General features: G+C 40.8%; 3 protein-coding genes across 3 annotated transcripts; all 3 read right to left on the reverse strand.

The window, feature by feature from the left end:
* Positions 1-13: 13 nt before the first annotated feature.
* Positions 14-11,331, reverse strand: LOC134187291 (uncharacterized). Its single transcript, XM_062655407.1, has 17 exons — positions 11,246-11,331; positions 11,125-11,185; positions 11,005-11,056; positions 10,849-10,936; positions 6,376-6,483; positions 6,259-6,317; positions 5,972-6,026; positions 4,821-4,881; positions 4,694-4,755; positions 4,141-4,356; positions 3,110-3,196; positions 2,957-3,050; positions 2,846-2,892; positions 2,702-2,783; positions 2,481-2,642; positions 1,609-1,746; positions 14-133 (listed from the first exon to the last, which is right to left on the reverse strand). The coding sequence occupies exons 1-17, from the start codon at positions 11,329-11,331 to the stop codon at positions 14-16; spliced, it is 1,578 nt and encodes a 525-aa protein (XP_062511391.1).
* On the reverse strand, positions 11,311-13,115 carry LOC134187293 (serine-protein kinase ATM-like). The gene is made up of 6 exons (XM_062655408.1): positions 13,110-13,115; positions 12,769-12,814; positions 12,546-12,710; positions 12,293-12,461; positions 11,548-11,707; positions 11,311-11,489 (listed from the first exon to the last, which is right to left on the reverse strand). Exons 1-6 carry the CDS (start codon positions 13,113-13,115, stop codon positions 11,355-11,357), a joined length of 681 nt encoding a protein of 226 aa, XP_062511392.1. The 3' UTR covers positions 11,311-11,354.
* A 4,079-nt stretch (positions 13,116-17,194) lies between these two features.
* On the reverse strand, positions 17,195-20,924 carry LOC134187294 (uncharacterized). Its single transcript, XM_062655409.1, has one exon. The coding sequence runs from the start codon at positions 20,922-20,924 to the stop codon at positions 17,349-17,351; it is 3,576 nt and encodes a 1,191-aa protein (XP_062511393.1). The 3' UTR covers positions 17,195-17,348.

The following is a 20,924-nucleotide window of genomic DNA, read 5'->3' on the forward strand; positions in this document are numbered from 1 at the left end:
CCATGAAAGCCACTTATAGCCAGCCAACCTGCCCATCTGATATCCTTATGAGACAATGAACAAGAGACGATGGAATCACAGTTTTACAAATTTGTCTTAATTTCTTGAGCTGCTCTTGCTCCTCTCTAGTTCTCTACAATACAATAAACAGTAACCAATGCTGTGCACAGTCCATGCACATAACCAGGATGTGACTAACTCAAATTAAGAGCTTTAGTTAACAGATCTGCTTTAAGCACAGCGCTGATAGGTTCAAAACACAAGCAATCATAAACATAGATACTTAGAAGCTAAAACTTTGATGTTTGGAAATTTCTAAATACTGGTATTACTGGACATCAGACTCAAACCAAGTCAAGCAAATGATTGCAAAGAAGAGCAATTTCCATTTACATCACACTTACAGTACAATGCGTTGACTGAGTTTATGACATATAGTATGCTTATATCGCCATTAAGTGAATCAAATATACCTCACATACATGTATATGCATGTCTGATGCTTGTAATAAATACTGTTACATGTAATTCTGTCCCGAATGGTAAGGTTGTTAGTGTGCCTGTTCGCCCACCCACCCATCCACTCACCCACCCACACACCTACACACACACACACACACACACACACACACACACACACACACACACACACACACACACACACACACACACACCTAAAAATCCTACATCCTAAATGTCAGGAGCTGCCTCTCAGAGGTCGCGCCCCCCAGCTGTTAAGCTGGGCTCTGTGCACTACTCAGGGAACTCTGGGCCTGCGCTAGCTTAGGACACCAGTTAATGACCAGGTACTCATTTATACTCCTGAGTCGAGAGAAGCAAATGTGCGTTAGTTTCTTGCTTAAGGAAATTATGCCATAGCTCGCCATCACTGTGACTTGAACTTGCGACCCTTCAAGGTCCCGGATGAAACACTCCATAAGATGACTCTCTAACCAACTGAGCTATTGCACAACACACACACACACACACACACACACACACACACACACACACACACACACACACACACACACACACACACACACACACACACTGGTACACACACACACACACACACACACACACACACACACACACACACACACACACACACACACACACACACACACACACACACACACACACACACACACACACACACACACACAAACGATCAAGTGCTTCTACTGAATTTGAGGATATCGCCCACTGTCTAATGACAGAACCTTTGTGTGTTATGCAGAGACTCTAAGCCGGTACTGACTATGGTGCAGCTCCAGAAACGGACATCAAAGGCCCCACACTTTATACTGTCCTTTATACTTTATATTTATACTTATACATATTTTATACTTTATACCCGCACGACAAGTGTAGATATTATATCACAATTCACTTGATAAAATTGTTTTCTTCATTGTGTATTCCCGCCATGGAAATCAATCCCATGTTCTCAATAATTACAAATCATTCTACTGTTATACTGCCTGCACTGTTACAAGACTGGCTACACCAACAGTGTAATATGACAAACTTTTACATTCATACAGATTCTCACACATACATAGCACACATGCATACATGCAATTTATCAGTAACACTGCTCACATTTGCTGAGCACGTCAGTACAAACAGCATTGATTCAAGATGTTGCAGTGCAGTGAAGACATTGTATGTTGACTGATCCATCTCATCTTGTACAAATGAAAGCTCATTTATTTGAGATGCCAGAAACTGCAGTAACTTCTAAACCACATGATAAACAACCACATCACAAACAGTTACTTTAATAACAACTATTGTCAAAGTAATGAATCTGTCTACACTAAAACAAGACAACATGCACACCCTGCCTACTAAATAGAATAATTTGGTTCATATTAAAGCGACAGCCACATAATTAAATGCTACAATGTTGTCCTTGCTGAAGTACAGCAAGATGAAGTAACAGTGTAGACAGCAATTGCAGCACCTCTCTTCTAGAGTAGTGCATTTGTCTGCCAGTGTATAGCTGATGTAGTAACAACCAATAACATGCTACAGCTATCATGCCACCTCATAATAAAGTGTCAACACTAATAATGCCCTCCTCTATTCTACTATTTCTGGCTGAAACAATAAACAGCCAAAAAGCAGACTTCAGACAGAATGATACTTGTTTTCATGACAATCAAGACAATCTTAAACAAACAAGACCGTCTTATGTGTACATAGACAATAAGCAGCAAGCAACACCTCAAGTTCGTTCGATTCTTAATCTATACGGTAAATGTTGAAATATCTAACATCTTTATATAAATCAATTAACAAAACCAACTCGTAATGTATGTTCTTGACATTTTGTAGCGGTTTGGTCAGATATGTAGTTGGTGATTTTGCAAAGACAAATCATTCTTACAATTACATACTACATGTGCACCATGATACAACTAGGTAGTAACAGGGCAACTCAATACTACTTCATGTTGCAATATGCTCACTGATAATGACACTATGAGATCAGACTCTTCCATGCCATCCAAGGTAACAGAATTTGAGAAAGCGAGCAAAGAGACAGTGTGAATGACAATGCTACAAAGATATGCAGCAAACTTGATTGTATCAAGTACAGCTTGTTTTGTCTCTTGCAGTGACATACAGTGCTATACACAGACACAACGGATAATCACAAAGCAATACTTCAACATTCTATGTAATGTACCTTGCTTTCAAAAGGAGTTACTAAATGCTCACACAACTTAGCCATTTGTTCACATAGCAAAAGCTGCAAAGATGTCACAGATCTATGCAAACAATTTAAACATAAAACTTTAGTGCCACAAGTAAGTGACAAAATTAAGTTTACCTAGAGGTGACCAAGTGCGTGACAGCAACTTTGTTTTCTTCTATAAGCTGATAATAAAAAAACGTTTTGATTTCCTGTGATGTGAAGACTAGATTAAATGCTTTCACAAACTGTGCTAAATGTTGAACAAAGGTATGATTGTCCCATTTGACACAGAAAAGAGTCCCACTGGCAAGAACCTTCATTTTCAACACTACTGAATGCACTACACATAGAATGTGTTTTGTATGCAAACAAACAAAAAACCCGAAGTCCAGTTCTCACCAGCTGAGTTGCATAGTGTTGATTGCATTCTTTGGATCTTTTTGAGTAAGAGCAAATAACAGTTGAGCAGCTTGTGGTGGCGAGGCTCTACACAAGCAGAAGCAACAAGATACTTAAGGTGACACTGCTTACAACCACTTTTCATTCTCAGTATCACACATCACATCAGTGATCACCAATCAAACACTACAATTTATCTTACACAAATTTGCAATATAAATAAACAAGCAACAACAAGTTACAAACATGCCATATCTTTAAAAATCCTGACTTATTAAAACATGTTCAGAAGACAACACATCATTAAAATTACGTTTGTTTAATTTGATTTCATAATGAACTGTTCACACATTTTTGGCAGGCTTTCTGCCTGCTATTCCAGTTAGACAGCACTTCATGTTGCATGTAAAACAACAAGAAATGTACAAAACATGAAGAGTTGTCAAGTAGAGTATGTACAATCTGAAGCACATTACTGGATCCGCCAACTGCAAAGCTAGCTATACTACATTTCATGCAGAGAACATTATCACCATAAAATCCATCACTTAAATAATCTAATGAAATTGAAACCTCTAGCATCTCATCTAGTGCCTTCACACATTGACATTTACTCTGCCTGGGTTACAGTAATTGTCCAAAATAGCCCCTTTCTGCTTGTCAAACTAAAATATATGCCCAGATATGTACTGTTCAAATATTAACTGCCTTAATACGCAAATGTTTATATGTAATTACCTGAGGCGTGAAATGCTAGGGTACAGTAACACCGCACATAGATCAATGACCGACCATGACCGACCAACCATGCACTCGGTTAGATTGTTATCACTGGTATTATTTTTTCTTTCAGCTTAGTGTACGTACCACCCTCAAAATAGTAACCATATAGAAACAGCTGCTAATTCAGACATCTAAGATACCTGCTGCATTGGTGAGCACCCAGCTACACAATAAACCCTTTCATCACATAGTGTAAAAGCATATACTGATATACGCGATTGCTAACAAGAAACAAGAAATCTCTATACCTGCTGGATGCATCTAATTTGAAATTCCCGTCTTCTGTGACTTCTGCTGTAAACCTTCCAAGTGACTTATCAGGTACTGGAAGTAGCCAGTCAAACAGCTGTCTTCGAAGAGGAAAAAGCGTTCCATCCTTGCCATGCACAACACCCTGATTAGTCTTGAAGTTCTCAGGAATTGAATGTGATTGAAAGTGAGAAAGAACAAAATTGACCGCTTGACTGCAAAAAAGTAACACAACACACATCAAGTACATCACATTATAAACATGAATTAGTTGCCTAGAAAGATTATCGGCAGTTTGGCAGTTATGTCTAATCTGTTACAAGTCGTTAGACTCATTTGGTACAGTTTCATTGTAGTAACTCAAACTCATTGTGACCCATGAATGCAGTTCAATTTAAGGAATATGTAAGTTCTGTTTGCCTTTAGCATCTGATATTTCTTTGCTTGAGATTTCAATAAATTTCTCCAATGCCTCACCTTGCCAGTAACACTTAGCACTCATCAAGCTTTCCACTGTCTAATTATGTTAAATTTAATATTTATTGTTCTCACCTGGATGGAATGCACTGACCCAACAATCTCCATGGCTCGATGTCTGGACTAACAATGTTACACTAAACACATTGTAGCATGCATTGAACAACCAAAAACAGGGTATGACTAGATAATCAGTGTTGACCTGCAGTAAAGCAGCAAGCAAATCAAATGCTGCTTCCTCACATCTATGTTGAGAAACAAGTCTACAAACAACAGAATGATTACTTCAATGTAATAACAAATATCAAACTTCAGCAGCATTGACACAACTGGTTTAGATGGACACTTCTTTAAATCATGCACGTGTTCTTTTAATTAACCATATCTGCAAACTATCTGTCTGCATTAGTTAAGCTACGAGTGTAAAGAAGGACATCACATTAATTGGTGGACTGTTCACGAGAAGCTCACTCTAAACGGGCTGAATTGACTTCCAGTCTGTCTGTCGGTACATGTATGTCGCTATGTTTGTAAGTGTGTGTCACACTCGGGGAGTTTGTTGAGCCAATCAGCAGTCCTTTAGGGACGCAAAATAGGTGACCTACACTAGCTTGTCAGCGTGAATAACTCTGGGGGTTTGCTGAGGACGTAAAAAATAGGTGACGTAACAATCCCTCACACTATGACAGAAAGCCGCGATGTCATATCCATAGCAACAAAGTTATTAAGTCAAACTGTAATCAAACTGAGAAGCGCAGAGTACTGTTCAGGTAATTTTAATTAAGGTAAAGTTACATTTTACAGAAGAATCGCAAAACGAACGAATTCATCGTTCTTTAAGAAACCAAGCAAAGGTCCCATGCGATCATGCATGCACACAAACAACTTACACCAACTGCGATCTTCAAGAGATCAGTATGTTTTATAGGTGTAAGATAGTAGGACTGATGATGAATGATCGACCTCGTCTTGCAAGAAAGATTCGTAGGAAACATTAATGTTCACGCTGCTTTCTTCTGGATCCGGCCGCTATACATGTCACTTCACAGTATTTCCCATGGAGGTAGGAGATGTACGGCACACAGACACACAGACACACACACACACACACACACACACACACACACACACACACACACACATGCACATTCTTTCACGTATCTCTGAAGCGAGTGGAACACAGCTTCATCTACTAGTTAATTATTCTCTTATGTTGTTAGATTTATGAGTGCGACAAGAAAAATATATATTTTTAAAATTAGTAGATACTCAATATCTTTAACTGTAGTTCTAATGTCACACAAACATCATCTAGAAAACTCAGAAGCATAGAATAGTTTGTAAACCTCTCACCTGACAGCAGTTGCCCACACCTTCATCCATTGATCATGCTGCTGTCTTAGTCTACCTACAATAACATTACAAAAAAGCTATGATTCAACTAAAAGCAATCACAGCACAGCAAGAATGTGATACGTGCAAAGCTACATCAAGACAACTACCAAAGTGCTATAATGTTGAGTGACTAACTGACTGATTGGCAAAAGGCAGCAAGCGAACTACAGACGGGCAAGCATACAAGACACTATGTCAGCAAAGCAAAATGCTACCAGCATGATTTTAATAACTAAATTGCATACCTTTGCAAGCAACTGCCAGTTCTCGTAAACAGGACATACTCCAGTGAACCACCTTCACCCTGAGTAATCAGCAGAAGTTTCTACTCATCGTTTCATTTGACACATGCTCATACAAACCAGTTTGTTTCTTTCTGGATGACATAAACAAGATCTAACAGTACTACAACATCTTCATCAGAAATACAATCTGGATGCTTCTCTAACAACATAGTCAAGACCTGGAGCCTACAAAAAAAATTAAAGACAATATACTACCTCATGATGCTGACACAACATACACAACCTAGCAACAAAATCTTGAGATTAATAAAAAAAGGTGATAGAAATAAATGATACAAATACAACATTGCTCAATGGTAGTTTTCAATGTTTTATTGTAACTGAGCTGTTGTCACCTAATTTGGTTTGCAAATAAACACATTCTACAACAGACTTGTAACTCAACCTGGCTTATACATGCTGATGGTGCTCATTTTTGCATCCCTATATTTCCATACACACTTAAAGGCGTAAAACATTTCTGCGACAACATATCAATGCATACGACAGCCACATATTAGGTTGTGATCTGGATTACACCATACATTAAAGAAATGATGCCTTCGTAACATTCTTTCCAGACAATAACAATGACTGCTAACGAGAACCACATTGTCATGGCTTTGACAATTCCAGGCCTGGTAATATCGACCACCCTGATTTCCAGTTGGTCTGCTTACTTTGAAGCGATGTTATGAAATACTGTTCAGCAAGAATGTGTCAACAACTCAGTGAATTAAAAGCATGTAAGAGTAGCAAAAGCAGTAAATTGATGTACAAAACTTACTCATCATGAACATGTTCATCAACAATTAAATAGTCTATTCTGTTTGATCCCTTGGTTCTAAAAGCAATTCAATTCCATGGTGATGAACGAATGAATGGCGGCCGTTGTGGTTGGACTCTGCAGCTGTCAGTGAATATCGGCGATTGACTGCTCATGGAAGTCTCTAATCGTCCGAAATGGCATCTACAGAAGAGATTGTTTGCCCAGTTGAGAATTGCAACGTTGGGAGATACCGGTAGGGAGAAAGGCAACAAGTGTTTCAACATATCCGTTCTTACCACGACATCGACAAGGTTCCGAGTGAATTTCTTCTAAAACATCATTTACAGCCGTGCAAATTCTGCTGTAAGCCATTCATTACCCGGAATTCGTCAAATGGCGCCAACTTTTTAATTTGTCGCGCGAAAAGATGTCCAGCTGCAGGAAGTCAGTCTAAACGACAAGAAGTTGACGTTACCAATGCACATAATGACATTCGACCAAGTGAGCCATCTTCATTTTGGTGAATCGCTCGACATTTCGTCACTCTCCACGCCGTTGTCACGTGACCAGGTGGCTAAGAGTGGTTGGTCATTCTTAGATCAACTAGAATTGGACTGCCTTAGTTGTTGCATGGTTCCCACTGTTAAGCAGATTCGACCTTTTCTTCAGGCAAGATTCAGAGAGTGCTCTACCATTCCCTTACAGTTGACTGTGGAAGACAGCTCAAACGAGGCTGCCTGGAAACTTTTCCTCTTACTTCCAAGACTTTTGCTACAACCAGAGCGTAGAGGAGGCCAATCTGGAAGGAAGAGCATCGAGAAAAGATATAGTTTGTTTATGGACGAGAGATGGCATGAGCTCTATCTCTCATCGGAACCCAGTCGGCCGTTACGTTCTGATGAATCTGAGATGGATCATTCAGGCCCTCTCTCGGCCAAACTAATTCAGTCAGTGAGATGCAAGATCAAAGATGGTGGGATTTCTAAAGCTGCAAACCTATTCACTAGTGCTGGTGTGGCTCCTTACTCAGAAGATACAATCGCTCAGTTGAAGAAGAAACATCCGCCACGTAAGGATCCAGGAAATGACTGCCAAGAAATTCTGACACCTGTGTGCCCTCCTCTTCAAATCACATGGTCGTCGTTCGGTTCGAACATCTGAAGTTGCTTTTGGAATCGGACCACACTGTAGAGCTTTTGCACAAGGCATGCAATGCATTTCTGTCTGGAACCATTCCTAGCTCAATAGCTACAGTTTTGGCCGGAGCAAAATTGATCGCACTTCGGAAGAATGAGTCTGATGTTCATCCAATTGCTGTGGGAAGCTGTATTCGTAGGTTGGTGGCAAAATCAGTCTGTTTGCAGATGAAAGAAGCCATAGCAAACTATCTAGTTCCACATCAATATGGAGTGTGCACTCCAGGAGGCTCAGAGATGATGACACATCTAGTACAATTGTGCCTACAGCAACATCCAGATTGGGTTGCCCTCAAACTTGACGCAAGAAACGCTTTTAATACTATCAGTAGGCAATCAATTCTCTCTGAGGTTGCTCTCTATTTCCCGGAGTTATTTCCCTTTATTTCAAAGTGTTACGTTCAGTCCTCACAATTAACCACCAGGCTTAACCTGTCAACATGTTGTATAACATCAGCCAAAGGAGTTCAGCAAGGTGATCCGTTGGATCCATTTCTGTTTTCTCTTGCACTTCATCCTATACAACAAAGGCCAACATCCACAATGGAAATACTCTAACGTCTTCCTACTTGGATGACATCACAGTCCTTGGACCAAAACAGGAAGTCATTTCCATATATTCTGGATTGAAGGCGGATCTGCTTGAGATTGGTCTTGAGTTAAGAGACAAAAAATGTGAAGTATTCTCTCCCAATGGAATCCAGGATTGGGATCTGCCTATTCCAGTGAGATCAGATGGTTTTGTGTTGTTGGGAACTCCACTTGGGAATAAACCCTTTGTGAAGGACTTTTGTTCAAGGTTAGTTGAGTGCGAGAAGTCTGCTATCCAAATTACCAATGCTCCAGGATAGTCAGTCGGCTGCATTACTCTTATGATATTGTGGAGTGCCTAAAGTCATGCATCTCCTACACACTGTCCCTCCACGGTTGGTCTCTTCTGTGGCCAGTCAGCATGACAAAGAAATCAATACTACGTTTGAAAACATCATTGGCAAGAAACTAACAGCCAGACAACAGCAACAGCTCATGTTGGCCATCAAACATGGTGGCTTTGGCCTCGCAGCAGCTACAGAGACCGCCAGTTCAGCATTTGTAGGAGCCTGGGCCAACACACTGAGCAACCTTCCAGATAGAGAGCAGAGGCTCAGTGAAATCTGCAGTGGTCTCACGGAAGACTTGGATTTAGCAGCCATACCAACTACACAGGATCTGAAAGATGCTTTGAACGATCTCCATACAAGTGGTGTCAGTATGGTAAAAGAGTTACCATCTTTGAAACTGCTTACTGCAAAACCAAAACATCTTCAATCCAGACTGCAAGCCATCAGAAAAGACAGACAGTTTCAGAATTTCCTACAGTACTGCCATACCAAAAAAGACCGCGCAAGGCTCATCAGTAATGGGGGTCCTTTGGCTGGGAAATGGCTTGATCGCAAAATTTTAGTCTTAAATGCTCAGTTTCGTACTGCAGCTTTTATGCGACTTGGAGTGTCCCTTCCTCAGCTGAGTAATATTAAGAAATGTATCAACCAATGTGGTAAGAACGTTGATCAGAAAGGTGACCATCTCCTAACATGCAAGTTTGGTGGTGGCCCCATTCGTCATCACGATCACTTTCTGAACAGCTACTATGACATGCTGCGGTCTGCAGATTTCCGTTGTAAGAAAGAGATCACGGCTCAATTCGAAGGCAAGCAACGCCCTGATATTGCAGTTTACAACTACCGTGATGGCAAGAAGTTGTTGCTCGACATCACCGTGACCCACCCATGGTCAAAGACTAACTTATCAGGTAGCAGTGAAAGAGCTGGATTTGCTGCAACTGCTAAGGAGAAAGAGAAGAACACATAATACCTGACAAAGGCGTCTAACCTTGGACACCTTTTCCGACCTATTGCTATCGAGGTCTACGGAAGATGGGGGGAAGGAGCTGAAGAGACACTAAAAGAAGCTTCATTGCTGGCACCATCTGTCTCAAACGTTTCTTCCAGCTACTTTAAGAGGGATTGGTCCATCCGGTTAGCTGTCTGTCTCCAGAAAGAAAACGCACAGATGAAACACAACAAGATCCTCAGCATTGTGGGCAAAACATAAATTGGCCAGGAAACTGTTAGCCTGCCAGCTGAACGGTTTTTTGGTTTTAGCTAAATCGTAGTAGGGGCTCTTGGCCCTGGTTAGTTTATTTTAGACATTTATCAGTTGTGATGGCAATATCTCTCAAATATAAATGAAAGTTTGAACACCAAAAAGTTGAAACTTTGAAAATATTTACCATTTTGTTTTATAACTCATTAATGGTTTAATTAAGAAAGATCAGCAGTAATGTAATATAGATAATCCCATCTGGGCTTACGTGTAGTACTAATACAGTGCTGTATAAATTTTATTTGGCTTATCTACATTGGCTTTAAAAGCCTCAGAACGTATCTGAGCAACCGTCCAGATCTAGTCTACCTTGCAATAACCTGACATTATACTGCATATATAAATAAATTTGGAGTTGTATTAATTTATAAGCAATACAACTAAAAACACATAGTTGGAAATCATTCAAATCAGCAAGGATACATGCACAAGACATTTTACCATGAAACTGTAGCAGGCGGGTGGTCTATGACATTTCTTAGTGCCTCACACCAACATGACCATTTTGCTTCAACAGTTCTCCTTCTCCCTGACAACAAAGCAACAGCCTATTATAAAAAAGCACAAACTTATATTGCAATACAAACATTAGTTTACCAAACGCAATAAGAGGTTCGTCCAGAGCCTCTACTGATGTGAGAGCAGCTATCTAGACAAACAGCAAAACACTTAATCACAAGTACACATATGTGTTAGTCAGTGGCACGTAAAACAAACCAGATGAAAGACAGCCAAAGTCAACTTCACAAATCCCATCTTCAGTTCTGTTATACCTCGACTGTTTAATTAAGCAGCTAGTAAACTACCAATCTGCAACACAAATACATAGTTTCCATACCCTGGAGCCTTCCAACTCATGTCTTTCTGCACTTGTTCCAAATCCAGCAAGATCACTTCATACAACTGCTGTATACTTCTCTGCATTAATAGCAAAAAACTAGTAACGACTATAAAATCTGAAAAAAATTAGCAAATGCCTTCCAGTGGCACCAGTTGGCTGCTTGTGCTCCCTCGGACTCATTCACTACACCAAGTGGATGATGCAATTCCAACTGAAAATGAAAATACTGGATAACTTGATCCTAGTTGATAAAATACACGTGGAAAATACATTCAATTGCAATTAATTATGTTTGGAACCTTTACGTGTAGTTGGCTAGTTTTCCATATTGACAGCATGTCTGAAAATACTGTCTCTCCAAGGTGACACAACTTGGTACGTGCTATGATTGCCACAGACTGACAGAACGTGTTCAATGCTGCCAGAACATAACCAAGAACTGTTGCCACTTTCTCACTCCTGCAACAACAATTAAATAAGACATAACACAACACTCACAAGAACTAATGTACATATTCTGTATCAGTATACAATTTTGGTTGTAAAAACAGCACACATTTTAATTTAACAAGACAAGAGCTATCAAAACACTCGTTTTGAATCACCATAGAGAAATTTCTTGTCATTAGTCCATAAGAACAAGTTATCCTCTTAACTTGAACGTCTCCAACGTTCCAGGTGTGTGCATGGTCTAACAATAGCAGCCAAACAATTGTCATCTATCATGTAACAAGTGAATAAAGTTGAGATCAAGTCACAAACTTTAATTTAGCTACAAAGTCAACACAAACCATTTCAAGTAGTCAAACCAGTAACTTATCATTTCTAACTTCATGTACAAAATCATGACAATCAAATTCAATGCACTTCAAATTCAACTTGACTAAAAGTCAAGTATACATAATATCAACAACCATACTTAGCACAGTATTAGTGGAAATATAGTAACATCTACAAAAGAAGCAGTCAGATTTAATCGACAAGTAAACCATATATTCTGTCACTGAAGTTCTCATAATTGCCATGCAAATGCAAAAATAATACCTGGCATGGCGAACTGTTGATACGAAGTCATCAAAAAGACTACCAGTTGACAGACTAGTAGATTGTATAGCCATGTGGTGACACACAAGTTGAATAACCTTCACAACACTGATTTGATCAAACTGTACAGTTGGATGCGCCATTATCCCGCCATACAAAATAATCAGCTCTGACACAATCAAGATAATCAGCACATCAGTAAATGATATAAAAACAATAACAACTAAATCTCATGCAATTCTTATTGTCCTACCATTCCAAAGTTCTACTGGCATTTCTGAGCAGTACTTTCTAACAGAGAGAACATCCTTGACTAAAAGTTTTGTGTACTCAGATGCAAATACATCTTTTGAGAAGTCATTCCTCAGAACTTGCATAATATGTTCCACAATGGCACGAATATTGAGCCTTGATAATCCTAAACATGTTTGATTAATACACATATTGTCTTAAATAAATCATAAAGTTAAAAGTACGTCTGTTTCCAGCTCGAACTGTACACTTAAACAATGCAGCAGCTTCCTAAAATAGATATAAATTCCTTTCAAGATGCTACAGTGACATCAAACATAAGAGGCGTCTGAACAGTAAACATCGATGTTATTTGTAGCACTGAATACCAATCAACCAACAAAATCACCTTACAAAACAACAATGGCTACATACACTAGCACACACAGCGACACAGACAGACACAAACACACACACACACACACACACACACACACACACACACACACACACACACACACACTACTACTACTACTACTACTACTACTACTACTACTACTACTACAGAAAAAGAGTTTATTCTTACTTCCATCAGGAAAGGTTGGTAAGGACTTTGTTGCTGAAATGACACGTTTAGTACAGTCATTTGCTAATGCTACTTCAATGGAAGGAATTGCTCTGAAAGCTCTAGTTATTCTACAAGTTCTTATTCTTCAAAAGCCTCATGCTCGGTCTAAATCACGTGACCATGTTCAATGTGTACAGAGAAGACTGGAGCTTTGGAAGATGGCAAAATTTGAAGAGCTACTAAGAGGTCGCACATTGCAACACCGATTAGAGACCAATTTGAGAAATGTTTCAGAAGATCAGTTGTCAAAGGTGTTCAGTCGTCTTGTTATTCAGGGGAAAATCAATGCTGCTCTTCGTTATCTTTCAGATAACACTAGTGGAGGTGTCCTGTCTCTTAATGCTGTGATCGATGACCAAGGTACAACTGTGAGAGAGTCATTGCATATGAAACATCCGCAACAGCAGCCTTTGAATGAAGAAGTATTATTGCAAGGTCCAGTTGATGACATATCACCAGTGATATTTGAGAAAATTACTGGATCTGCTATTCATTCTGCAGCACTGAGAACTCAAGGTGCTGGTGGACCATCAGGTGTCGACTCAACAGCTTGGAAACGTTTTTGCTGTTCATTTAAAAGCCAATCAAATGATTTATGCAATGGTCTTGCAGGTTTAGCGCCACGTATTTGCTCTGAATTTGTAGATCCCAAAACTGTCCAAGCTCTGGTTGCATGTCGTCTTATTCCTTTAGACAAATGTCCTGGCTTACGACCCATTGGCATTGGAGAAACATTTCATAGGATTATTGCAAAAGCAATAATGAATGTTGTCAAGGAATCGGCTGGTTGACTACAGGTATGCGCAGGTCAAGATGGTGGTTGCGAGGCGGCTGTTCACGCCATGCACATGATATTTGAAGATGATGATGCAGAATGCTTATTATTAGTTGATACTACCAATGCTTTCAATTGCCTCAATCGAAATGCAGCTCTTCATACCGCTCGAATTATTTGCCCAACTATTGCAACTGCACTCATTAACACCTACAGAGCTGAGGTATAAATGATGTTTATTATCGGTGGTGGCATTATTCAATCAACAGAAGGTACAACACAGGGAGATCCATTAGCAATGTCGATGTATGCTATTGGTATTCTACCTCTCATTAATAGACTAACCCAGTTATGTAAGCAAGTATGGTTTGCAGATGATGCCGCCGGAGCAGGTAGTGTTGAAAATGTGAAAAAATGGTGGGATGCAATTGTGAAAGAAGGTCCCAAATTTGGCTACCATCCTAATGCTTTGAAAACGTGGTTGATTGTGAAGGAAACCAAGTTTAAAGAAGGTCAATGTGCACTTGACGGTACCTCTGTTCAGATTACAACATCAGGAAAACGACACCTTGGTGCAGCTCTAGGACATCCCCTGTTTGTAAATGATTACGTTAACAGCAAAGTTAAGAAATGGGTTTCACAAATTGACAAACTGTCTGCTATTGCCATCACACATCCTCATGCAGCATATTCTGCTTTCACCCAAGGTTTAGTGCATAGATGGTCATATGTCATGAGAACTGTTCCAAACATTTCTCATATGTTGGAGCCTCTAGAAGAGGCCATTTGCCAGCGATTTCTGCCATCCCTAACAGGTCAAACTGTCAGTGGTGCAGATATGAGAAACCTGCTCTCTTTGCCTTGTAATTTTGGAGGATTGAACATTCCCAATCCTTCAAGCATTGCCGATTCTCATTTTGAAGCTTCCAAACATATCACAGCTCCACTAGCCGCACTCATCATTGCACAAGAGCAAAACTACGATCTACCTACTATTGAGACAAAACGAAGAAAGGCTGAAATGAAAAAAAGAAAGCTACTCAGAAAGAAATGATGAAAACGTTACAAACAAGTGGATCAACACCAATAAAGAGATGTATTGAACTAGCTTCAGAAAAAGGAGCATCGAGCTGGTTGACTGTGCATCCCATTGAAGAACACGGATTTTATTTATCAAAGAATGATTTTCGAGATGCATTGTGCCTGAGATACAGTTGGCCTTTAACTGATATGCCTTTGAGATGTGAATGTGGTCTTGATTTCACCATTGATCATGCCATGATTTGCAAGAAAGGAGGCTTTCCTATACTCAGGCACAAAGAAATCCGCAACATAACTGCTAATCTCCTGAAAGAAGTATGTCATGATGTGGCAGTTGAACCACTACTTCGACCACTGGATGGAGAACATTTTGATCAACACACTGCTAACACCAGTGACTATGCTAGAGCAGACATCTCTGCAAGAGGAGTGTGGAGGCGAGGAGAGAGAGCATTTTTCGATATCCGGGTATTTTATCCGAATGCCAAGTCCTATCGCCACTACTCTTCTCTTACATCAAGCTATGAAATACATGAAAATGAAAAAAAAGCGGGAATATGATCAAAGAGTACGAGAAGTTGAGCATGGTTCCTTCACCCCACTCGTCTTCACATCTACAGGTGGTACAGGTCCTGAAGCAACAACATTCTATAAAAGACAGTCTACTAACGACAAAGACAAATGAACATTATAGTACAGTGATGCAACTGATCCGATGTTGCATTAGCTATGCATTGCTCCGATCAGCAATTATGTGCATTCGCGGCACAAGATCTTGTACTTACCATCCCATTGATGTAGACACTGTCAGGCTGATAACCAGTGAGGTGAGTAGACAATGTTTTTAATTTTAGTGTTTAGTAATTAACTGTTAGTTATTGTTATGTAGTAAATAGTTAAATTAGCAAACTTTTGTTATGTGCTTAGCTTTCTTGTTAATGTTGCGGTTTATGTCATAGTGTTTAGTAACTATATGGTGCTGTAATACTACTACTCCTACTCCTACTACTACTCCTACTCCTACTTTTACTCCTACTACTACGTGAGAGATTTGTTGGCTCTACCTTGTTGACTTGAAGGTTTAAACTTGACTAATCCAACTCACACGTCCGTTGTTGAGTTCAAGTCTTCCTGTCGTATCACAGCACCATTAGCAGCTCTCATAATACAACAAGAACAGTGCTACAATGTGGCTGTCGAAGCTGTTCAGAAAAAAAAATCTGCCACAAAATTTGAAAAACGGACTTCTCAGAAACAAGCTTTAGTAGAAATAGAAGCTAATTGCCCAGCATCTATGAAACAATGCGTTGAACTTGCCTCTGAAAAGGGTGCATCAAATTGGCTATCCGTTTTACCGGTTGAAGAACATGGTTTTCATTTGAGCAAAGGAGATTTTCATGATGCTTTATGCATGCACTATGGTTGGATGTTACCAAATCTACCTTCAAAATGTGTCTGTGGATCTGCTTTCAACGTTGACCATGCAATGATATGTTCTAAAGGTGGCTTTCCGACGCTAAGGCACAATGAAATTAGGGATATAACTGCCGATCTTTTGACTGAAGTGTGTCATGATGTAGCGATAGAACCGATGTTACAACCTCTGACTGGAGAAAAGTTTCAGAAGAAAACAGTGAACATGTCTGACGAGGCTAGACTTGATCTTTCAGCGAGAGGAGTCTGGACAAAAGGAGACCGTGCATTTTTTGATGTAAGGGTATTTTACCCAAACGCGCGCTCCGATAGTCAAGGCTCTTTGAGATCAGCATTCAACATCCATGAATGTGGAAAAAAACGTGAATATGCGCATCGAGTACTGGAAGTGGAACATGCCAGCTTCACTCCGTTGGTTTTTTCCTCTACCGGTGGCATGGGCTCTGAAACTTCCACCTTCTACAAACATCTTGCCAGTTTAATTGCCAACAAAACTGAAAAGAAATATAGTTCAGTGATGGAACTTCTGAGATGTCGGATCAGCTTTTCTCTAATAAGATCTTCTGTTTTGTGCATTCGCGGAAGTAGATCAGTCAAGCACAGGCCTCTAAAATGTCATGACATGGATTTAATCAACAGTGAGGCTTGCCTCACTAAGTAGATTGTGACGTTGACTTAAGTGGGTTTGTTTAATTGAATGGATTGATATAGTGTTGTGTTGAGTGCCGTTGTAGTGGCTTTTGTAGTATGGGCATGACCAGTGGATGCTTTTGCTGAGTAATATACTACTACTACTACTACTACTACTACTACTACTGAGAGAACTGGTGTATTTGAACAATCAAACGGCATCTGCTAACACACTACTACATACTACTACTGTATGTAAAAGCTTCCTCTATAGCAACAAGTTTCTAGGTTGTAACAACTTTGAGATAAACAGTCTTCTATAATCTACTTTCTGCTGCTTCCAGCAGAATGTTGAAGTCCCTTGAGGTTCTGTGAAGCTTGGACCTGCATCCTCGCAAACACATCACGCAGGCCCGAAGGAGTGCAAATGACAGTCGACATCTCAGCCAGTTGATAGTTGTGCTGTACTCGGTGTGGTGCTTTTCCGATAAAAGTGAGGCTAGTCTTTTCAAAAAAATAGACGTCAGTTTACTGCATCCTCCAGTGCATGCTAAAATGATTGGCGTGAACGATGAAAGCTCCACGTTATTAATTCGTTCCTCGTATCGCCTTTTCTTCTCTTGTTCCTGCCGTTTATATAATGACGAGATCTGCACTGATTTGTAGGATGAGGCATTAGGGTTGAAGACCCTGACGTCAAAGAAAGTTCGTTGGAAGTGCCCACCCCAAAATCCACTGACAGCAATATCAAGTCTGGCATTTTCGTCAGAGGTAGTACAGCGTTTTTGAAACACCTCGCCGTTGAGAGGTTGCAGAACGGGCTCTTTGTGTACATCGTGGCAAACCTCTGTCAACAAGTTGGTAAATAAATCGCGGACCTCGTTATGGCGGATGCTGGGGTATCCTCCTGTTGGACATGACAGAGAGTGATCTACTGAGAATTTAGATCCACATGGACATATGTCTGGGAGGTTGGACGGGTGCCAACCGTATCTGAGGCACAGGGCATCCCGAAACGCAGATTTGTGCAAAGTGAATCCATGTTGCTCTAGTGGGATTGCGGTCAGCCAGCAGGAGGCACCCTTCTCACAGGCCAATTCAACTGAACGTTTCAATTCCACAGATAGATCATTGACAGTGATTTCAGAATGAGACTTTTGTGCTAGATGTTTTTGCTGGCGAATGCTAGCTTTCATAGAATTCTGCTTGGTAGGAACGTTATCCAGGTTTGTTTCTTGTTGCACAATTCGGTTGACCAGTGGCGCACAAATTAACTTTGAGTATTCCAGCTCACAAGTCAACGAACGTGGATCTACAATTCCAAGGCCGCCTAGTCGAGGTGGTAATGCAAAAAGCCTTCTCATCTTGTCTCCTGGAGTACTTCTATTGGTTATGGCGGGAATCAGTTTGGATCGTAACGCCTCCTCCAGAGGATTAAGGTACTCTGCAAAGTTTTCATTGGTTCTGAGTGCAAATTTCCAGCGTCCAATCAGACCCCGTGTGAATATCGAGTGAGCAGCTTGTGGTTGAGTTTGGGCAATGCAACTGAGTCGCTCTACTTGTAACTTCCAATTGGTCACCTTTTCTTGCAGGAAGTTATTGCAGAAATCTTTGTTTCCAATAGCAGCTCCAAGGTACTTTTGTCCTTCTGTAGTAATGTTGATATTGGTATTTTCAAAGAGATGTGTAGCTTTGTCAATATTTCCTGATTTCACTAGCAACCATGACTTTTTGGGATTTGGAAGATACCCGAACATAGCACCTAAGTCAACCAACCTGTTCCACCATTTATGTAGACAGTCTAGCGAGCCTCCAGCAGCTGCATCATCTGCATACCATACCTGCTTTGTACCATTCGTCTGCACACTCTTTAGAAGTGGAATTGTGGCCAGAGCATACATTGGCATCGCTAAGGGATCTCCTTGAGTTGTTCCTTCACTAGAAAGCAACGTTTCTCCACCTACAAACAATGAAGAAGGTTGTCGATACGTGTTGGCCAAGATTGGAAAGATGGCTGGGCAGTTGACAGATATGTTGGCCAGAGCAACTTGACGGTTCAAAGTATTGAAAGCATTGGTTGCGTCTACAAATAGCACGGCCTCTGTTTCATCTTCATCATAAATACCTCGAATAGCGTGTATGGCAGCCTCGCATCCGACGTTCTGACCAGCACAGAGTTGTAGGGGTCCGGCTACGTTCAAAATATCTGACTTTACCACACTCAGGACAGCCTTGCTAATTATTCTACGAAGTGTTTCACAAACTCCAATTGGTCTGACACCAGGTCTCTTGTCCAGGGGTATTAGCCGGCAAGCAACCAGAGCCGAAATCCCACTCGGGTCGATAAACTGCGTTGCAATCCTGCGAGTTGTTGAAGCTATTGAGTCACAGAGATTTCTAGACAAGACTTTGAATCCAGTGCACAAACGCCTCCATGCAGCCGCATCTAAGCCTGATGGACCTGCAGCACCCTGGCATTTAAGTGACATGGCACGAATGAGATAGCCATCAATCTTGTCGAAGAGAATGGGATGTGTAGGAGGTGCCTGAGATTTGGAGTCCAGGATAGCTTCCTTAAACATAGGAGCTGGGTCAGGGTGTTTGTCTTTCAGAACATCTCTAACTGACTTGTGAGAGCCAGGAATACATTCGTCTAGTTCTAGCAAACCACAGTTGTCCTCATCTGATAGGAGTCGCTGGGCAGCATTGATATTTCCCTTTTGCAACAAAAGTGCAACTTTTCTTGATTGATCACACTCTCTATCCTGAGGACAATTCCGAGTACTGTGGCATCGAAGATGAGACTGGATCGTTCTGCCTTCTGCAATCAAACCTCCTATGTCACCCTTTTTCCAGGTTTCCAATCGACGACTTAAACAAGAGGAGTTCTGTTGTACACTGGATCTAGTGTGAGGTCTTTGGAGCAACAGATGAGGCATGAGCATAGCAGCAGTTATTGCGACTGACTCGAGATCAGATTCATTTGCAAATGCATAAAATAGCCTTGTAAGTTCAGAAACGAAGTGTCCACCAGAGGATCCGTAAGGCACTTGAAATAAATTCCGTTTCCAATGAACGACTTCACGATATGCTTGGTCTATCTGATCTTTTATATCTGCTCCAGGTACACCACCCCAGTTGAAATTAGGAGGCAGTAACACTCTGTACTGAGGGATAGCTGGCAGGTCAATGGCATCACTAGATTGATCTTGAGAAGCTTCATGAAGAACGACTTCTTGTTGTGTGACAGACTGATATGCAGTTCCAGTCTCTGCTGAAATGACTGGAGGAGCTTCCTCTACTTGAACCGGGCTCTTTGAGCTACCTAGCTCCCTGTCGTTCATGCTGACAATTCTGCGTGCTCTTAGAGATGCATTCCTCATTGATTCCACTGTCTCCGCAACAAGTACACTCCTGCTGGGCGAGTGACCTGAGTAATCCAGAGCCGTTCCATAACTAGTAGGAAAAGCGTTACTCGGATTTGTCTGCTGAAGCGGCGTAGAAGCTGTGGACATCTGCTTATCCGAACAAAAAGACTGAGACTGACGTTTTTGTGATGAACATTGTGTCAAATCCTTTTGAAGTGCCTCAGAGTAAGACATAGGTGTCTGAGATCTTCTAGAAACTTCTAGAGATTCACGTGTGTCACATACCAGAGTGGTGGTGACAGGTTGATCCATAGGTATCTTGTTTGAGGACAGACTATCACAAGAGCCAGAACGAGACACTGACGACTTTGATGCATTCTTTGAATCGTGAGATAAAGGTGACGACTTCCCATTCATGCACCGGCCGTGGTTTCTGGGATTGCAGTTCTTACATTCAACTCCTCGCTTTGCGCAGCGGCAATTCTTGCACCGTCCACTGCTGTTACACCAGCAGCACTTGGTCAT

The sequence above is a fragment of the Corticium candelabrum genome, chromosome 11, assembly GCF_963422355.1.
Source record: "Corticium candelabrum chromosome 11, ooCorCand1.1, whole genome shotgun sequence".
NCBI lineage: Eukaryota > Metazoa > Porifera > Homoscleromorpha > Homosclerophorida > Plakinidae > Corticium > Corticium candelabrum.